Here is an 18,960-nt window from a genome sequence, read left to right as displayed (position 1 = left end):
CTTCTTCTTTTCTTATTTATAAAGCTAGAGAACCTTTACTATTGGTTTTAATTCCCTTTGCAAGGTCCAACTCTGCTTGGCTTTTGGCAGTTCTCACTTTATCCCTACACTTTCTGACCTACAAGAGGTAGCTTTCCCTGCTGATCCCTTCCATCTTCCATTCCTTGTAAGGTTTCTGCTTTTACTTAATCACCTGTTTGCAACCCTTCCCTATGAATTTTTCCCCTTGCTTGGGATGAAGGCTTCAGATAGCTTCTGCAACTTTGACAAAGTAATTCCAAGCCTCCTCCACATTCAGATCTTGAGTTCTTCGGTCCAGTCCACTTCCCTAATTCCCTTCATTTATTAAAAAGTTAGCTCTTTTGAAATCAAGGACCCTTGTTGCAGATCTATTTTTTTTATCCTTCCATTTAAACTGAATTAACTCATGATCACCCAAACCAAGGTTGTTCTCTACAGCCAGTTCTCCTCTGAGGTCCTCGCTACTCACCAATATCAAATCTAAAACAGTCCTTTTATTAGTAGCATTTGTCCTCCAATCTATATCTGGGAAGTTAAAAATCTCACAATTCCCAGGAGTATTTATGTTATTAAAAACATTAAAGAGCATTTGATGTAGCACATGTAGCACCTTACATTTGTCTTCACTGAATTTCATTTTGTTTTGGATAGCCCACGTCCCCAATTTATCAAGATCCCTTTGAATTTTAGCTTTATTTTAGCTTTATCCTCCAAAGTGTTTGCAAACCACCACCACCCAGCTTTGTGTCATCTGCAATGGTCAGTGTGCTCTCTATTCCTACATCCAGGTAATTAATAAAGATGTGAAATAACACCAGACCCAAAACAAATCCCTGTGGAACCCCACTTGAGACCTCCTTCCAATCCGACATTATTCCATTAACAGTTACTCATTGTTTGTGGTTGTTTAACCAACTATGTATCCATTTAATAGTAGTTCCACTAATGCCACATTTCTTCAGTTTATTTATCAGAATGTCACATATGACTATGTCAAAAGCCTTGCTAAATTCAAGGTATATTATGTCTGTCATATTCCCCCTATCCACTAAACCAGTTACTCTGTCAAAGAAGGAAATCAAACTAGTTTGGCATGATTTGTTCTTAGTAAATGGCTGGCTACTGGTGGTCACCCCTTCATCCTCCAAGGATCTGCAAACTGAATGTTTTATACATTGCTCCAGTAGCTTCCCAGCTATTGAGATCTAACTGAGGGTTCACCAGCTCCTCCTTTTTCCTCTTCTTAAAGATGGGCACGTTAGCCCTTCTCCAGGACCTCTCCTGCCATGCATGAATTTGCAAATATTGCCAGTGGTGCCAAGATTTCTTCGGCTAATTCCTCCAGCAGCCTGGGGTGAATACATGAGGCCCTGCTGACGTGAATAGGAGTAAAGGGGTACTATCCCTCTATCATATTATGCCTCTGTTAATATACCCCAAAATTGCATTTGCTTTTTTTGCAACATTACTGCACTATGATGCATTTCATTGTAGCAAGAGCTCTTTATGAATGAAATGACCCAGGAGGCCCAGCACACCAGAAACACCCTCCTTCTGGTGGATAAAAGAAGCTACTCAGGCGATAGCTACCCAGGACAGTAGGCTAGGGAGGAGAAACGCAGTATAGCTGTAGTCATTAGGTCCGTGAATCATATTATCTAAAGGCTAAAAACCTAGCCTTGTGGATAGGTATGCAAGGTGTAACAGACTGGAGTAGTGATGAGGAGCCAACTGTGCAGATGCCCCGTGTACTACCTTAGGTTGAGAAAAATCCCTTCCTCGATAGAGGACCCCTGTGCACGTCTTGAGATTTCTACGTTGCACTACAATTCTCACACTTGGGTAAATAAACCAGCCACAGCTCATATTTTATTATCACCCCACATTACTGCTAAGTCTGAATGATCACTGAAGTTACAGAATGGTTTAAGTGGATAAATCATTTTGAAGGAAAAAAAAAACTTGCCCTCAGTTGCATCATGGTGCCTTTACAATCTGTTCAAAGACACAGTCGCCAAGATGAAGTGTAGTGCTCAGCATAAGAAACTCTAGATGCCACAGATTAAAGATCTCAAGGCTCCAAAAAAAAGGACAGTGGTAATTCACTTCACCCCTTCTCTAAGTGAAATAGGAGCATGCCCCTCAGTGTATTTACATTACTTCTCAGAAAGGAGAAGAAGTTCTCCTACAGAAGTTCTCCAGGAATGAGAGAGGGACTGCAAATATCACCCCAGTCTGAGTCACTACACTTTACAACAAAACAGACAGTCAAGAGTCATTTCATGTATAAACATACAGTGCATTAGCCACAAAGCAGTACCAATAATAATACAATTTTGGCAGTTATAAGTGTTATACAAAAAAGCAATCATGACCTGATATGGGGAGTTAGGTGCATTTGTTAAACATATTTTCAAGCAGAAACAATTACATAAGAAAATAAAGGAAAAGCTGCTGGGCAAGACCAACTCCTAACAGTTTCACAAACAACAGTCTGACTTTAAAAAATGGCTTACACCTTTGAAAGGCTATGTAACATTACCACAACTGGAGTGCAAAGGACAAACTCAAATCAGATCAGAGATGTGAAACTCACTGTAAGCAAGGGAAAGAATTTACTCCAGATAACACATAATTATAACTTCTATCAAGAATCTGCAGTTATCTACCACTGCAGGTGTACTTTCCCTACATTTTAACATATAGCTTTTCCAAAAACAGTGTTTTTTTCTAAAGTCTGCTTTCTCAAACACAACTGCTCTAGGCGCAAAAATTGTATACAATAGACAGCATGTTTATATGTATGATTTATAAATCAGTAGGTATTTAAGAAAACAAAATTATCTTTTTTCCCCTCCATCTTAAAAGCAGAGTATCCAGATCATGGTCATCACGGTAGCAATGCTGAAGACTGCTGTACTAATCATTGTGGTTTGACTCCTGTTACACAGATCTTTTTGGCAACATTTGAAATTTAAGTTGTCAAACTTGTATTTCTCTTTAATTTGGTTCATGTCGCAGTTGGAATATTTATAGCAATTAGAGAGCGTCCTTTCACCTTAAAAAAAAAAAAAAAAAAAGGAAGAAGTTATGCAAAAATTACTAGCTTCCCTGTAGAGAAAACTGTTTCACAAGGGTATTCAAGGATACATTAGATATTCACGGGGATTTCCCCGCCTTGGTTTTTGTTACAACAGAATGCTCTTGTGAGCTGTTTGGGACATAGCAGGTAGAGATGAATCCAAATCAGAACTTCTTATCTAAGAATCTGAATTTCACAGGTGGACTTATTTCAATAGATGGTCATAACAGACACCACACACACACACACACACATACACAAACCCCCTGAGTTTTGTGGCTCTGGCTCATCTCTCATCCCAAGCACTGCAATCTGCAGGCAAGCGGCTCTTACATATTATAATATAAGACCAGCAAAGGGTGGAGATGGCCTTCCAGTGCCCAACCTGGCCAAATGGGATCAGCTATGAAATTTAGGTCCTAGTTCCTAGAATGCTGGTTTGCACTCATCTCTAGCTGGAATGCAAAGCAGGGGACAATGCTGGCAGGCATAGAGTAGAAGCCTACAATTCAGTTTCCAAATTGGACTGCAGTGAAAATGAAAGTTCTGTGTACTTCTCAGGCATATACCACTTGGCATAAAGAAGCAACATATACCCCAATCCTAAGTCAGTGAACTGGAGAGTGCTGGCCTCCCAGCTGGCAGTGAGATTTCCTCCTTTTACAAGTTTCCCCACACGTCCACCAGTCATTCAACAGAGCAGTCTGTTGGATGCTTAACTGCACAATAGAATCTCTTTTTAAACCATAAAACTATGTCCCCACAGTTGTGTTGGAACATCCATAGTTATAACAGTTCAAACTGTATTAATGCACACAATCCTACATAAAGCTGAAGGAACCAACAAGGACTTCAGTAAGAGTGTACTTCAGATGGACATTCATACAGACTGTAGAAATAAAACCTATTTGATTACACTGGGATCATTAAAATTGAATGAATATAATGTACTGTATTTATTTTAAGTCTACCACATTTGGGAGTGTAAACATACCACTTTTAATCCATAGGCAAGAATCAGTGTCACTTGGGCAGGTAATATTGGTCTTACATGGCAGAGCAGTAAGTGGACAGTTGTAACACTTCAGCATATATCCTGAGAGAGAGAGGAAAGAAGCCAGTTACTAAGTAATAAACTTTCTCTTTGTACATTTGATGTTCTGAAATAAGTGTGACTTTTCAAGATTATTGTTAGGTCAAAACAGTTATAAATCCCTGAACCATAACCTCATGATAATCTGGTTTAAGTACTGCAACTTTTAGGTCAAACCACCCAATCCTTTAGTATTCGGATTCTGATTCCAACACTGAAGTCAAATTCAGCTCCTAATACATCCACAGGAGTCCAAGGAGATAGATTTACATAACTCTACTGCTTCCTGCTCCAAACAGCCTGAGTTTTAGCAGTTGGCAGGGGACCTGACTCCAACAAGGTCCAGAGCAACTGGAGCTGGATTTAAACAGATCATGTAACTGCTGCTCCACACTGCCTGAACCTGCAGCCTCCATTCCATTATCATCCTTTTCTCCTTTGTTTTACCAGTGACATCTGTACTGCCCCACCCGTTCACGTCACCAAAATCTTTGACCTTTATCTTCCTTGACCCTTACCTCCTCCTAGCTCCACTCCTCCCACCCCTCCTCCTCCATTACCTTTCCCTTCTCTGCTCTCATTAATTCCACCTCTTACCATCCCATCACTTTACCAGTCTCTTCCTTCACTTCCTGTTCTAGCAAGCCCTCAGTTCCCCTGCATCTCTTCTTTGCTGCCAATGACATCAGTCCTAATCCTAGCCCTACTGCTTTCACTCCTCACTTTCCCACATTATTCCTACCCTCCCCTTCCTCATGCTCAGTCCTCTGACTTTATTCCAAGCCCATGTCGCTGTTGGAATGCATGCTCCAGTGTAGAAATAAAAGAAATAGCAGTACCACCAAGACATGCATATAAGTTATTATAACACTCTTCCTTCCTTTTCCTCCCTACCCCCAAGTTGTCCTAAGTAAGACTGCAAGCCTCTGGGGCATGGACTATGTCTTGTTTGTTCTGTAACATTCCTACCAAACTTTGAGCACTATGGGCTGAAGTCTGCTCTTCTTGAAGCTAAAGGCAACTGTTCCCTGCAATGAGATCAGGACCTCGCCCTATAAAAAGTAGAGACTTTTGTATTAGGGACAGGTCTCAGATACATCATACTCAATATAAATCCATTCAGACCTTTCACATCACATTTTAGCATGTCTGCCAACCACATTATTTCCTCCCTCCCTCAGAGCCCCTCTTTTCCTGCAGTGAAGTCACAACCATAGTCCTTCATTGAAGGATCAAGAACAGCAAATGAAGCCGAGATGGGGAAGCAGCTGGACACGACACTGCTAAAAATAACAGTATAGACATGGGAGGCATTGCTTAGGTGTGGAGAGAGCCTGTGTAGGGGTTCAGGTATGTCGAGTACTCTACTCTGGTAAGCTGTGCATCACCATCTACACTGCTACTTATAACCATGCTACCTGGGTGTGCAGTGTCTGTACTCTAAGTACAGACATATCTTAAGTCCATGTGCCTGTGTTCACACAATATGTTTCTCAAAACTGCCCTATGCAAGATGGCGTGTCAGTGTTCCTGTCAACCCTCTAATCATTGCACTCTAAAGAAGCTATTTGGAACATACTGTGAGGCCATGGACTCAAGTATCAAGTAATCACTTTTTTGGCCAGTGGCGCTCCGCTCTGAGGTACTGGAGGGTTAAGAGAACTACGTCCTTCCAGGTTGGCAAAGGCCAGTGGGGAAGTGCTGGGCTCAGTGCTGCAGGAAACCGACCTTGCTTCCTACAATAAGAGAAAAGCTGCCAGATACACACTTAGAGGCCTTGGTACAGTCTTTTCAAAATTACATCATTTTAAGATGACAGTCTGGACCATTGCCACCTTGCATTGAGTCTTCCCTTTGCGATAAAGATCAAAAAGTTGTGAGAGTTGTCCCAACACCACATCTAGATGCCTCAGATTTCCTTGACAGTTCATTCTGAGTCCCATCTTGGGTATGGTGCAGAGACTGCTCTTGTTGTGTTGATGGAGGATCTCTCAGCCATGGATGATGATCAAATAGCTTTCTGATACCAGATTGAACAAGTGCTTACAGTACTGCTGATCACAAGGCATCAATGACATACTTGTGGATCTGATGTTGCTGTTTGAGCAATAAACACAAAGCCTCTCAGAGTTCTCTCAGCTGGAACTGTTGGATAATTACTACTGTGACCTGACACTCGTGAGGCATTCTCTTGGTCAACTTTATATACAAAAAGGTACAAGGAGGGTTAGTGAAGAAGCATGGATTGCAGTGTTTGACATACTGATGTCACCCAGCTTTGTGTTTCTCTCTTATTTGACCCAGACAGTGGAGTTAAATATAGGGCATGGAGGAGAGCAAACTGGCTGAGGCTCAATGCATCTAGATTGGGGCGATGTGGGGAAAGCAGATATGGTAAAAGTAACACCAGCTGGAGAGGTGTGATATATGCAATGGATGTACATGTTCCCAACCTGGATTCTCATTAGATTTCTGGTTATCACTGAATGATCAGCTTTCAGCAGCAGTAAAGATGGCTTTTTACTGGCTAGGAGGCTACAGCCTTACCTTTCCAACATGGACCTCACCAGTTTAGAGGATGCCTTTGTCAAAGCAAGACTGGATTACCTGCGACTACACCTTAAAGGCATTCAGAAACAAAAGCAAGTGCACAATGTGGCAGCTTGCTTGGTGAGTGAGATGTCTTCTCACATGCATATTCAACCAATACTTTGTGATCCAGATGGGTTGATTATGGAGTCCAGATGAAATGAAAGTTCTTGGTATTGCTCTGTAAAGCAATAAGTATTTTAAGAACATCCTATCCGAGAGACCATGTCTCTCTTCATACAGTTGAGATCTGCAAGAGTGCCTGAGATGAGTCCTCTTGGTATACCGGGTGTTGGTGGAAGGATATTTCCTGTGAGGGCCCTCTTACCTTTTGCTCCATTCAAGACATGCTGCAAGGATCATTTTGAAAGACAGCCAAAGAAATGACCACAGCCAGTGTGGTGATGTATGCAAAATAATGGGGAATTCTTTTTTAGATCTGATTGTGCTGTCTGGATAATAGGTGATTGTAGTGCAATAATTTGTAGGGTTGCTGTTTCTTCTCTTTAGACTGATTTTTTCCAGTTTTTTAATTAACTGAGGCACCAAAAGTGTAAGGTGCTCTTGTTCTTTTCTAAATAAATACGGTTACTATACAACTATGAATGTCAGGGGTTACTGCTAGCATTACACTGCTCTACAGCCAAAATGCTTCTGAAATAAATGTAGTCAAACTTTACTAATTCTGGGTCACTGAGAACGAAAATGATGCTTAAAATTGTTGATTGGCTCTAGTTTTCAAGATATGCTATTGGGTCAGTATATACGACCCTTGACTTGGGAATGGCGGAGGATAAGTGAGTTATAAAGGGAAGGGATCTCAATTTAAACCAGAAATGACTAAAATACATCTTTGACTGGATCTATGAATAAATCTATGACTGGGTTTGGACAGTACTTGCTTTTTAGGCAAAACAATGAATGATGCAATCTGAAGCTGGTATTGCGTCATACATGATATGAATTGCATCATGTTATTCCTAGAAGTCATGGATGATGCAATCATAACGAAGCTTACATCACTCTGCTGAACAAATTGCCCTATATCAGCTCTAGAAATCATACAGTGTCATGCTCTCTTATTTGTCAGTGTTTAATTTTGCAAAGGGACACATTTCTGTTTAGCCAAAGTGAGCAGAGATGCCTCGTACTTGTGTGAACAGTGCAGATAACTTCTGCTATGTTTGTGAAGTGACTTTTGCATCACAAAAGCGCAGTATAACCACTATGGTTAAGAAAGCCTATCACCTTTATTTTGGCTGCAAAATTGGAGATCAGGACAAGAGGTGGGCCCCACACATATGCTGCAAAACTTGTGTAACAAATCTTCGCCAGTGGTTGAACAGGAAAAGGAAATCTATGCCTTTTGCAGTGCCAATGATTTGGAGAGAGCCAACAGATCATACCAGCAATTGTTACTTCTGCATGGTGCCTCCAGTTGGGAAAGGTGTGTCAAAGAAGAAAAAGTGGACTGTGCAATATCCAAACATTCCATCAGCTATACACCCAGTACCCCACGGAAAAGGACTGCCGGTTCCTGATGCACCAGAATCATTCTCACTTGAGTCAGACGAGGAAGAGGAAGAGGATGAAACTTCTGGTCCTGAACCATCAATGTCACAGGACCCACATTTTCTCCCATCCTCCTCCTCTGAACCACACCTCATAACACAAGGTGAACTGAATGACCTTGTCAGGGATTTGGAACTACCCAAGAGTAAGGCAGAGCTGTTGGGCCCCAGACTACAGCAGTGGAATCTCCTGGCAGGTGATGTTAGGGTTTCCATGTTCCGTGACCGTCAAAAAGATCTTGTCCCATTCTTCTTCATGGAAGGTGATCTTGTAGCCTGCAACAACATCGATGGTGTGATGGCAGCCCTCAACATCGTTCACGATCCAGATGAGTGGAGACTGTTCATTGATTCATCGAAGACGAGTCTTAAAGCTGTTTTACTGCATAATGGCAATGTTTTGCCATCAATTCCAGTTGGTCATGCAGTCCATATGAAGGAAACCAATGACAACATGAAACAACTTTTGAGGTGCATAAACTATGACCAACATCAGTGGCAGCTTTGTGGCCATTTGAAGGTTGTTGCTCTCTTGCTTGGTCTGCAGACTGGATACACGAAGTACTGCTGTTTTCTCTGTGAATGGGATAGTCGTGCAAGAGATTCCCACTACATCAAGAAAGATTGGCCACTCCGACAGTCATTGGAGCCTGGGAGGAAAAGTGTTCAGCATCCACCACTTGTTGACTCAAGGAAGATTTTGTTACCACCCTTACACATCAAGCTGGGTCTGATGAAGAACTTTGTCAAGGCCATTGACAAAACACAAGCAGCTTTCAAGTACCTCCGTGGAAAATTTCCAAGGTTAAGTGAAGCTAAGATAAAGGAAGGTGTCTTTGTTGGTCCTCAGATTCGTGAACTTCTTCGAGATGATGCATTTGACCATGCACTGCGTGGCAAGGAAAAGACGGCATGGAAAGCCTTCCAGTTAGTGGCAATACATTTTCTCGGAAACAACAAGGCAGACAACTACAGGTTGTTGGTGGAAAACCTCCTCAAGGCATACAAAAGCCTTGGTTGCAACATGTCACTAAAGATACATCTTTTGCACTCTCATCTAGATTTTTTCCACCGAACTGCGGAGCAGTGAGCGACGAGCACAGCGAGCGATTTCACCAGGACATTGCAACAATGGAGAAACGCTATCAGGGCAAATGGAGCCCATCAATGCTTGCAGACTATTGCTGGACAGTGACAAGAGATGCTCCATTTAATGAATACAAGAGACAAGCCAAGAAGCGCCGAGTAGACACTGAATAGGACTAAACTATGTACAGAATAGTTTTTTGCCTTTTGTTTCACAATAAATTTTATTTATATAACCCTTTTGCTGATTTTTAAAGTGTTACATAAACAGGACAGGTGAAATATTATCATGTAAAGCAACCATAAACACATGAAAAGACCTAGGTTTACAATTTATGATTAAAACTCTACTATCTACACAATATACACAGACATAAAATGTAAACACTTAAATATCTTAGAAACAGTAGCCAATCAGTTGTTTTAATTGTCATATTTGAATTCAGCACATCAAAATACATAATAAATAGCACATTTTATCTCTGAAGCAGACGACTTCTCAAAAATTGTAGACCAGTGTTATTAGCAACATGAAGAGATCTTTCAGAAGTTTTTCATTTGTATAGACATGCTCCCTATTCAAACCTGCTTCAGTGTGAAGTCTCTCATTTGAAAGGCCAAGACATAACCCTTTCTTTAATGTGTTGTCAAGTCCCTTTTCTCTGGGGCAGGGGGAGGAATTGATTAGAAAGGGGGAAAGTGAAAAGAAGGAGATCAAGAGGAAGAGAGGAATTCCCCCTTTCTTCTTGCAAAAGGAAGAGACGTGGGATTCTCTCCCCGTCCCCTTTATACATGCTGGTATGTGCATGTGCGCATTCGCTCTCACCCACCCACCTCTCCCTCATAGTAGAGAAATTTGAAAAGATTTTTTAGTTTATAACTGGCAAAGTACCTACTTCAGCATTAGGATTTTTAAATAAGTAGTAAGAATTAGAACTTAACATTCCATGTAGGATGGTCTCAGGGAATCCTCTATAAATTTATTTCCACATGCACCCTACTTAAGACAGCTGTGTAATAGCCTGCGCCTTTGATGCTGATCTGGATAGAGTCAAAACACATCCTATGCAACTTGGAATTCCATCTATATCAAGTCCATATCCCAAGCTCTTAATCTGCTTGCCCTCGATTTGTGCCATATTAATATTATTGTATAAATATTTACATAGTTCAACCTTAATCTGATATTCTATTGCTGAAATAGGATTCTGCTATTGCACTGGGCTGCAACTGGTTTGCTGTTTGCAATGCAATGCATGCTGCATAAAAGATACAGATTGGCAGACCTCCGCCACAGAACTCTAGCAAAACCAGGTGTGGCTAAGTTCAGCAAGGACAGGTGTATACTTCCCAGGGGCTGTGCAGCACAAGGGATCACTGAGCCTACTGTAGCACTAGCTAGTGGTCCAGAATAGCTTCTGGGAAGCAGTTCTGCCACCTGAAGGAAAGTGGTGAGAGGATCCTCCCCCCGCATATTTGCTCAGCACCAGCACAGCTACTTGGATCTGATGCTGGGATCATAATTTGCCCTTTAATGTAGACACTTCAGGATACCTACCAGAACTGCAAAACACAGCCAGAATAATGAAGCCAGTGAGCAGGACACAATTTGTTTTGTTCCCGTTCATGTTTCTTCCTATATCTGGAAGCAAGAGCACAGTCATGAGTTAGGATTACACTCCTTAGCTCGAAATATTTAATGTTAGGGGGAAAAAAAATCTACAAAACCATCCTTTATAAGGGCAATAGGATTTGGAGATTCAAGATGGGGACCAAGGTGCCAAAGTGGAGATAATGATACTCCCATACCTCACTGAAATGTTGGGGGAAATAAATTCAGTAGTGTGTGGGCTGTATACCTATGAATACCTATCAAAATACCTATGATAGTATTGTCAAGGGTTCTGAATGTTTGTTCTAATTATGTGGCCCACCCATGACAATTACAGATTCTACAGAATCCCAGCTCTCATTAATAAAAAATTAGTTTCTCCTATGGTGACCAGATGTCCTGATTTTATAGGGACTATCTTGATATTAGGGGCATCTTACATAGGACCCTATTCCTCTCCCACCCCCGGTCCTGATTTTTCACACTTCCTATCTGGTCACACTAATTTCTACCCATCAGGCTGTGAAGAAAACATTCAAAATGTGAACCAAGTGCAAACCAAACCAATGAAGTCTACCAGAGACTGCAGCCAGCCTGTCATGGCAAGTTTTCCATCTCCATTCATTTCACTGAATTCTAAAGCCTAATGATGATAGTTAACATTGATATTTAAAGAATTTCACTGCTGATCATTTTAATAGAAGTGCAAGTGGGTAGGCACAAAGCTCAGAGGGGGAGACTGGAAGTTGCAGCAGAAGGGAAAGGAGGCTGAAGAAAGGAGAAGAGACACAGAAAGGAAGATGGAGAAGGAATAAAGATAATGAAAGAGTAGAAACAGCTGTGGTCCTAAAGGGCAGCACTCAGTGGAGAGACAGCAATAAGGCACTTAAACAGTAAATATAGTAACTGGAAAGTTAACTACTACGCAAGAGCCATATCCTACTGTAGTAGGCCTGGCTGCCTCCTGAGCATCCTCTGGTGGCCTTGGAGTCAGTCTGCAGTGCTCTGCTTTGTTTTTCCCTTTTCCCCTTAATATACCCAAACACACTTATCCATTTCCATCCCCTCTTGGGTTCTGCTTTATTAAGTTAACCAACATTCAAAATAAAGTTTAAGTCCATCCATTCTCCTAGGCCTTTCCTGCCTGTTGCCTCACTCCCAAAGTTTCAAGTTTCTCTATAGGAGCCTACTCGGTGAGAACTCTGCAGGGTCAGGAGCCTGGCTTCTTCCTTCTGCTCTTACTGGGGAAGCAGGTGATTCCTGCTCAGAAGCACCCCCTTAGTAATCAGAGTTGTCTGACTCCAGGCAAATCCAGTCAGACTTTCCCACGGGAGCCTCCTGCTCACCAGGTTCTGCCCTCCACCCTCCTCTGAAGTCAGGGTCTTTCCTACAGGAGCCTTTTTTACTCCCTGCAGTTTTCCTGAGCTTCTCACCTTCATTGCAGCCGCCTGCTGCTCTTTATAGGGGAAGTACTTGATCTCAGGTGTGGCCTATTCAGTAATCAGGGTTGGCTAGTCCCAGGCCCTGAAGCCCTTAAGGGGCAAGCCACCCTGTTACACCTACCTTTGATCTTTGAGATCAGTGGGAGGCTTGCACAATGGGAGATCCACTGTGAACACTGATACTGTTTATAACCCCTCCACAGGCTTATTAAAAATGGCATTAACCCTCTGCCAAAAATGAAGGTGACACCCCTAATCTATCTAAATAGCTTTGGATCCAAGAGGTTGAAGGACTAGTGGTCCAACCGTGAAAATGTGAGCCAGGAACTCCTAAATTCAATCCATCCTTCAACACTGATTCCCTATGCTTTTGTCTTGAACATCACTTAACTACTCAGTGTCTCAGCTTCCCCTACTGTAAAATGGGGACAATTTCTACCACACAGGGGATGTGTTGGGGGTTCATAGATTCTAGGACTGGAAGGGACCTCGAGAGGTCATCGAGTCCTGTCCCCTGCCCTCATGGCGGGACCAAATACTGTCTAGACCATCCCTGATAGACATTTATCTAACCTACTCTTAAATATCTCCAGAGATGGAGATTCCACAACCTCCCTAGGCAATTTATTCCGGTGTTTAACCACCCTGACAGTTAGGAACTTTTTCCTAATGTCCAACCTAGACCTCCCTTGCTGCAGTTTAAGCCCATTGCTTCTTGTTCTATCCTTAGAGGCTAAGGTGAACAAGTTTTCTCCCTCCTCCTTATGACACCCTTTTAGATACCTGAAAACTGCTATCATGTCCCCTCTCAGTCTTCTCTTTTCCAAACTAAACAAACCCAATTCTTTCAGCCTTCCTTCATAGGTCATGTTCTCAAGACCTTTAATCATTCTTGTTGCTCTTCTCTGGACCCTCTCCAATTTCTCCACATCTTTCTTGAAATGCGGTGCCCAGAACTGGACACAATACTCCAGTTGAGGCCTAAACAGCGCAGAGTAGAGCAGAAGAATGGCTTCTCGTGTCTTGCTCACAACACACCTGTTAATACATCCCAGAATCACGTTTGCTTTTTTTGCATCAGCATCACACTGTTGACTCATATTTAGCTTGTGGTCCACTATAACCCCTAGATCCCTTTCTGCCGTACTCCTTCCTAGACAGTTTCTTCCCATTCTGTATGTGTGAAACTGATTTTTCCTTCCTAAGTAGAGCACTTTGCATTTGTCTTTGTTAAACTTCATCCTGTTTACCTCAGACCATTTCTCCAATTTGTCCAGATCATTTTGAATTATGACCCTGTCCTCCAAAGCAGTTGCAATCCCTCCCAGTTTGGTATCATCTGCAAACTTAATAAGCGTACTTTCTATGCCAATATCTAAGTCGTTAATGAAGATATTGAACAGAGCCGGTCCCAAAACAGACCCCTGCAGAACCCCACTTGTTATGCCTTTCCAGCAGGATTGGGTTAATAAACAGTTGCTAAGGAGCTTTACTTCCTACATATTATTTTATTTGATGACTGGCATGAATACAGCAGGTAACTAGGAAAGGAACACCAGATCATTCTGTTGCTATGGGACTGCCCAAATTTTACTGATTTCTCGGTCCTTTGTGAGGCACCAAAATCAAAAATAAAAGACTTGCAGCACATTCCTGCCTGTCAGCAGACCTCCAAGTTCTTATACACTAAGAGCAGCAGCATTTATACAGCAGTAGCCTTTGCACTTCTACCACTTCAGCCTTCGTAATGTCACATTAGAGGATCCGTCATCTTTTCATAGACTTTAAGGTCAGATGGGGCCATTGTGATCATCTAATGCATAACACAAACTACAGAATTTTACCCAGTAATTCGTGTAGTGGAGATAATTATTCTTCCTGACCTGCCTTTCTCTACTCCTTGGAGGAAAGGGAGAGGGGGTGGAGGACTCAAAGCTGAAGCAGAACCATCTCCTCCAACACCAGCTAGCCATTAGCACTCCTTGTTCTGTGGTACACTGCCCCAGAATATGGTGCAGCAAAAGGGGAACTGCTGGCTCTGTTGTCAAGTCCAATAACTTGTAGTTAAACTATAACATCTGTATTTAAGGAGTCCAAATGACCACTTCCCTTAGTAATTCATTCCAGTGGTTGACTCCTCATTTAAGAAGTTGTGTCATTTTGAATTTTTTCCACTTCACATTTCCTGTCTCTGGAGTTTGTGAGGCTTTTTGTCTGTTAAATTAAGGAACCCCTTCATATCATCTCCTTGTGTAGAAACTTGCAGACTATGATAAAGTCAAAACTTAACCTTCTCTTTTATAAGATAAACAGATTGAGTTCTGGAAAACACATCTTACAATAAGTCTTCAGAAATTCAGTTTTTCTAGTTCTTCTCTGATCTCCCTAATTTTTCAATGTTCTTTTTGAAGTGTGGAGAGCAGAACTAGATGCAGTAACCCAGTAATGGTCTCACCCATGTCCTATATAGAGATGCTATCTCCCTATTCTTACTTGATAATCCTTGGATGTGTAAAGAGAGAACTCGGTTAGCCCTTTTGCCACTGCATCACATTGGGACGGGACCTCACAGTCACTTATTCATCTACAATGATTCCTGAGTTCTTTTCACAGAATCACTGCTTTCTGGGATAGTCCCCCATCTTTTAAGTATGGCCTACATTCTTTATCCCTAAACATATGACTTCTCACTTGGCAGTACTTCAAACATGTTCAATTGTGCCCAGTTTACTGAGTGATCCAGATGGCAGGCTCTCAGAGACCAACCATTGTTACTTTCCACCCACTAACATTGTGTGTCTGCTATCAGTTAGCTCAATTTAAATAGATTTTTAAAAATGGCTGTTAATTTTGTATAATGCTATTTTTAAAAAATTGGTGTCGCTCATAAGTCAAATGCCTTACAGAAATCCAAGTAAACCACATCAGTTACCTTTATCAACCACACTCAGTTTTATCAAACAAATGTGATTCTTTCAAAAGGCATTTTCCATGAAACCATACTAATTGGCATAACTTATATTTTTGGCCTCTAGTTCCTTATTGACACAGTTCGATATAAGCCCTTCTATTATTTTACTTGGGCTCAATATAAGACTTACCAGCCTGTAATTAGCTTGAGTTATTTTTAAATGGAAAACAAAGTATTGCCACAACACTGGCTTTCTTCTAGTCCTCTGAAATTTTACCAAGATCCATTAAAAATTAATACCTGTGGTCTGGAACCAACTCGATTAAAACTCTTGAATGCAAGTTGTTGGGAGCTGCTAATTTTAGAATCAACTAGCTTTAGTTAAGATGCTGTTTAATATCCTTCTTTGTTGCAGCTAGATACATCATTCAGCATTAGCCCAAATACAAAACAGAAATATGAATTGAACAATTCTGCCAGTGTCATTTCATAAGTCTCTGAAGGGTTGGTTCAGTAAAAACAAGCCAACCGTCTAAATTCATCCCCGGTGAACTCCCCTGAATCAACAGAGTCACACAAGGACTCAATACATCCAGGCATATGCAATGGGAAAGTCAGACATATTTAAGCAATTGACAGTTAACAGCAAAAGGCTCCTGGCTTTTGGAAGTCTCAGATTTGAATGGCATTCACAGCTGCCATGGTTTAATGTTCTTTGGCCAATTCGACACAACTATCAGTATGAACTGACCGTCTCTCTCTTCACACAAATCCCTCTTTGCAAACACATACCTTCTGAAGTTTCCTGGACGTTAGGCTTCTGTTTATTTTGCCATTATCCTAAACCAATATAAAGTCACTTGACTTGCCCTACATCTCTTCAAACTCTATACATGGTGGGCAGGATGAGCTGATATATAGTACTTTAGTCTCTGTGGGCATGATTCTAATGATCTGCTCAAGCGACTGTGCTTAATGGGACTATCCTGACAGCAAGAAACTCCAGAGCGTTCTAAGTGTGGAAGAATCTTGCCCTCTACAAGTCTGACTGTTTGGTATCTTCCTGTACTTATCGGCACTGCACTTTGATAACCTGACATGCATTTAAGTGTTCTGCTAGCTTTCCGCTCTCAAGCCGCCCTTCTTGCCTAACGCATCCTTTTAGAGCTGACTTTGTGCCCGCTACGTATCTAAGAAGCACAGGCACAATGCCCGAGGCTGCTAATGCAACATTGCTGTTGAGGCAGAAGGGAAAGATGGAGGGGGACGGTGCGATAAACCCTAGAGCAGCCAACTACAGGAAATATATTGCAAACAACAAGAGAGGCTACAGCCCTGGGTGCCAAGTCACGGCTCACCGCACAATTCCCTGAAGACGCTACATTTAAGACTCACACCACTCTCTAGCCATTCCGGGGGGTTGCCAGACACAAAGAAAGAGCTGGAAAGCCGGACCGCCTCGGGCACGGCGTGAATCCTGCCGTTAAAGGGGCCAGCGCGTGAGGCAGCACTTCGGGGGAAACACAGTCTGTAGCCTGGGCCCCGCCGTTTCCTTTCTCGCCCGTCAGACCCGACACGTTAACACAGACCTGTTCTGGAAGCCACCCCGAGACGGCGCGTACCCTGCGGGCGGGAGAGGAGGCTGTGACCAGGGTACTGCACACACTGCGTGCCTGACACAGCAGTGCCCAGACCCAGCAGGGTCACTGGGCATCGCACGGCCCTGGAGGGAAACACGGGCTCTGCCCCAAGCGGTTATAATTCAGGAGACCCCGCCTGACAGCGAGCCACGTCCTGGGTCCCCCCGCTGCAAACACCCCGCGGGCACACGGCTCCCCGCCCTCCTGCACCTACCTGCTCACCCGCTGCCGGCGCGGCGCGTCAGCCCGGGCCGCCGCCGAAAGATCTTCCAGGGGGCTACGCAGCAGCCCAACGGTCTCCGCTCCTGGGCGAGCTGAGGGGAAAGCAGCTGACGCCAGGGGCGGCTCCCGGCTCGGCAGGCGCCTTACCCTCTTCTTGTCTCCCTCCTCCCGTCCCCGCGGTCTGGGAGGGGGCCAACCCGCTGCAGTCGGCTAGGGCTTGTCTGCCCCGGCAATTTACAGCGCGGCAACTTTCTCCCTTAGGGGTGTGAAAAAACACCCCCCCCTGAGCGCAGCAAGCGTCAGCGCTGTAAAGCGCCCCTGTAAACAGTGCACCCGCGCTGGCAGCTACGCGCGGCCTGGTCTACACTACCCGCCTGAATCGGCGGGTAGAAATCGACCTCTCGGGATCGATTTATCGCGTCCCGTCAGGACGCGACAATCGATCCCCGAATCGACGCTCTTACTCCACCCGCGAAGGTGGGAGTAAGAGCCGTCGACGGGAAGCCGCGGAGGTCGATTTTGCCGCCATCCTCACAGCGGGGTAAGTCGGCTGCGATATGTCGAATGCGTATCTTAAATCGACCCTGTAGTGTAGATGTAGGTGTTTTTTAGCGTTGCCAGTGTAGACTAGCCAGTCAACCCCCAGAGCTGAGCGGCGGCAGTCAGGGCCGGCTCCAGGCACCAGCCCACCAAGCATGTGCTTGGGGCGGCACCTGGAGGGGGCGGCGCGGTGCGGCACGCCGACCGGAGAGTGGGGCCGCGACTGGGCTCGCCGCCCTCCCCGCGGCACTCTGGCCGCCGGGGAGAGCGGAGCCGCAGCGGGAGAGATAATTCAAGTAGACCCACCCTTGTTGTGGAAGTAGAAGCTAAGAGAGTAGACAAAGCTATAATAAAACAAAACAACGGTGAGGCTAGAGCAGAGATTGTGAACCTTTCCTGATTACAAAAACAAGGAGGAGTCCTTGTGGCACTTTAGAGACTAACCAATTTATTTGGGCATAAGCTTTCGTGGGCTAAAACCCATTTAATCAGGTTTTAGCCCACCAAAGCTTATGCCCAAATAAATTGGTTAGTCTCTAAAGTGCCACAAGGACTCCTCCTTGTTTTTGCTGATACAGACTAACACGGCTACCACTCTGAAACCTGTTTCCTGACTACTGAGCCCCTTGCAGGAGTCATATTTGTCTTATGTATCCCCAAGTTTCACCTCATTTAAAAACTACTTGCATACAAAATCAGACCTAACAGTAAAAAAGTGTCACAGCACACTATTACTGAAAAATTGCTTACTTTCTCCTTTTGCCTCTATGAAATTTAAGTTTGTACTGACTTCATTAGTGCTTTTTTTGTAGCCTGTTGTAAAAACTAGGCAAATATGTAGATGAGTTGATGTACCCCCTGGAAGACCTCTGTGTACCCCCAGCGGTACACATACTCCTGGCTGAGACCCACTGGGCTAGAGCCTTTGGAAATGGAGGTAGATGGAGTAAAGATTTTTGCAAAAGGAAATCTAGCCAAGTCTAAATAAAAGTGGGAGAACAAATATGCAGAACCAAAAGAGAGCTCTGAAATGAAGACAGGCAGAATTGTTGTAAGATAAATAAGCGGTCATTGGGGGCGTTGTGGTAAAGTATGAGAGTGGCAAGGCTGTAGAATCAGGAACAAGACAATTCAGAGACACCACCATAAAA

General features: G+C 43.3%; 1 protein-coding gene across 4 annotated transcripts; it reads right to left on the bottom strand.

The window, feature by feature from the left end:
* Positions 1-1,859: 1,859 nt before the first annotated feature.
* On the bottom strand, positions 1,860-17,589 carry LOC135877502 (CD59 glycoprotein-like). Of its 4 annotated transcripts, none has more exons than XM_065402951.1 (4): positions 17,270-17,589; positions 11,001-11,084; positions 4,098-4,199; positions 1,860-3,079 (listed from the first exon to the last, which is right to left on the bottom strand). In XM_065402951.1, exons 2-4 carry the CDS (start codon positions 11,068-11,070, stop codon positions 2,883-2,885), a joined length of 369 nt encoding a protein of 122 aa, XP_065259023.1. In that variant the 5' UTR covers positions 11,071-11,084; positions 17,270-17,589; the 3' UTR covers positions 1,860-2,882. The 4 variants fall into 4 exon arrangements, with proteins under 4 accessions (XP_065259023.1, XP_065259021.1, XP_065259022.1 ...); XM_065402949.1 differs by having other exon boundaries at positions 17,262-17,586; XM_065402950.1 differs by lacking the exon at positions 17,270-17,589 and adding an exon at positions 16,997-17,096.
* Positions 17,590-18,960: the final 1,371 nt, after the last annotated feature.

This window comes from Emys orbicularis, chromosome 4 (genome assembly GCF_028017835.1).
Source record: "Emys orbicularis isolate rEmyOrb1 chromosome 4, rEmyOrb1.hap1, whole genome shotgun sequence".
NCBI classification, from domain to species: Eukaryota; Metazoa; Chordata; order Testudines; family Emydidae; genus Emys; species Emys orbicularis.
This window is presented reverse-complemented; position numbering and strand designations above follow the sequence as displayed.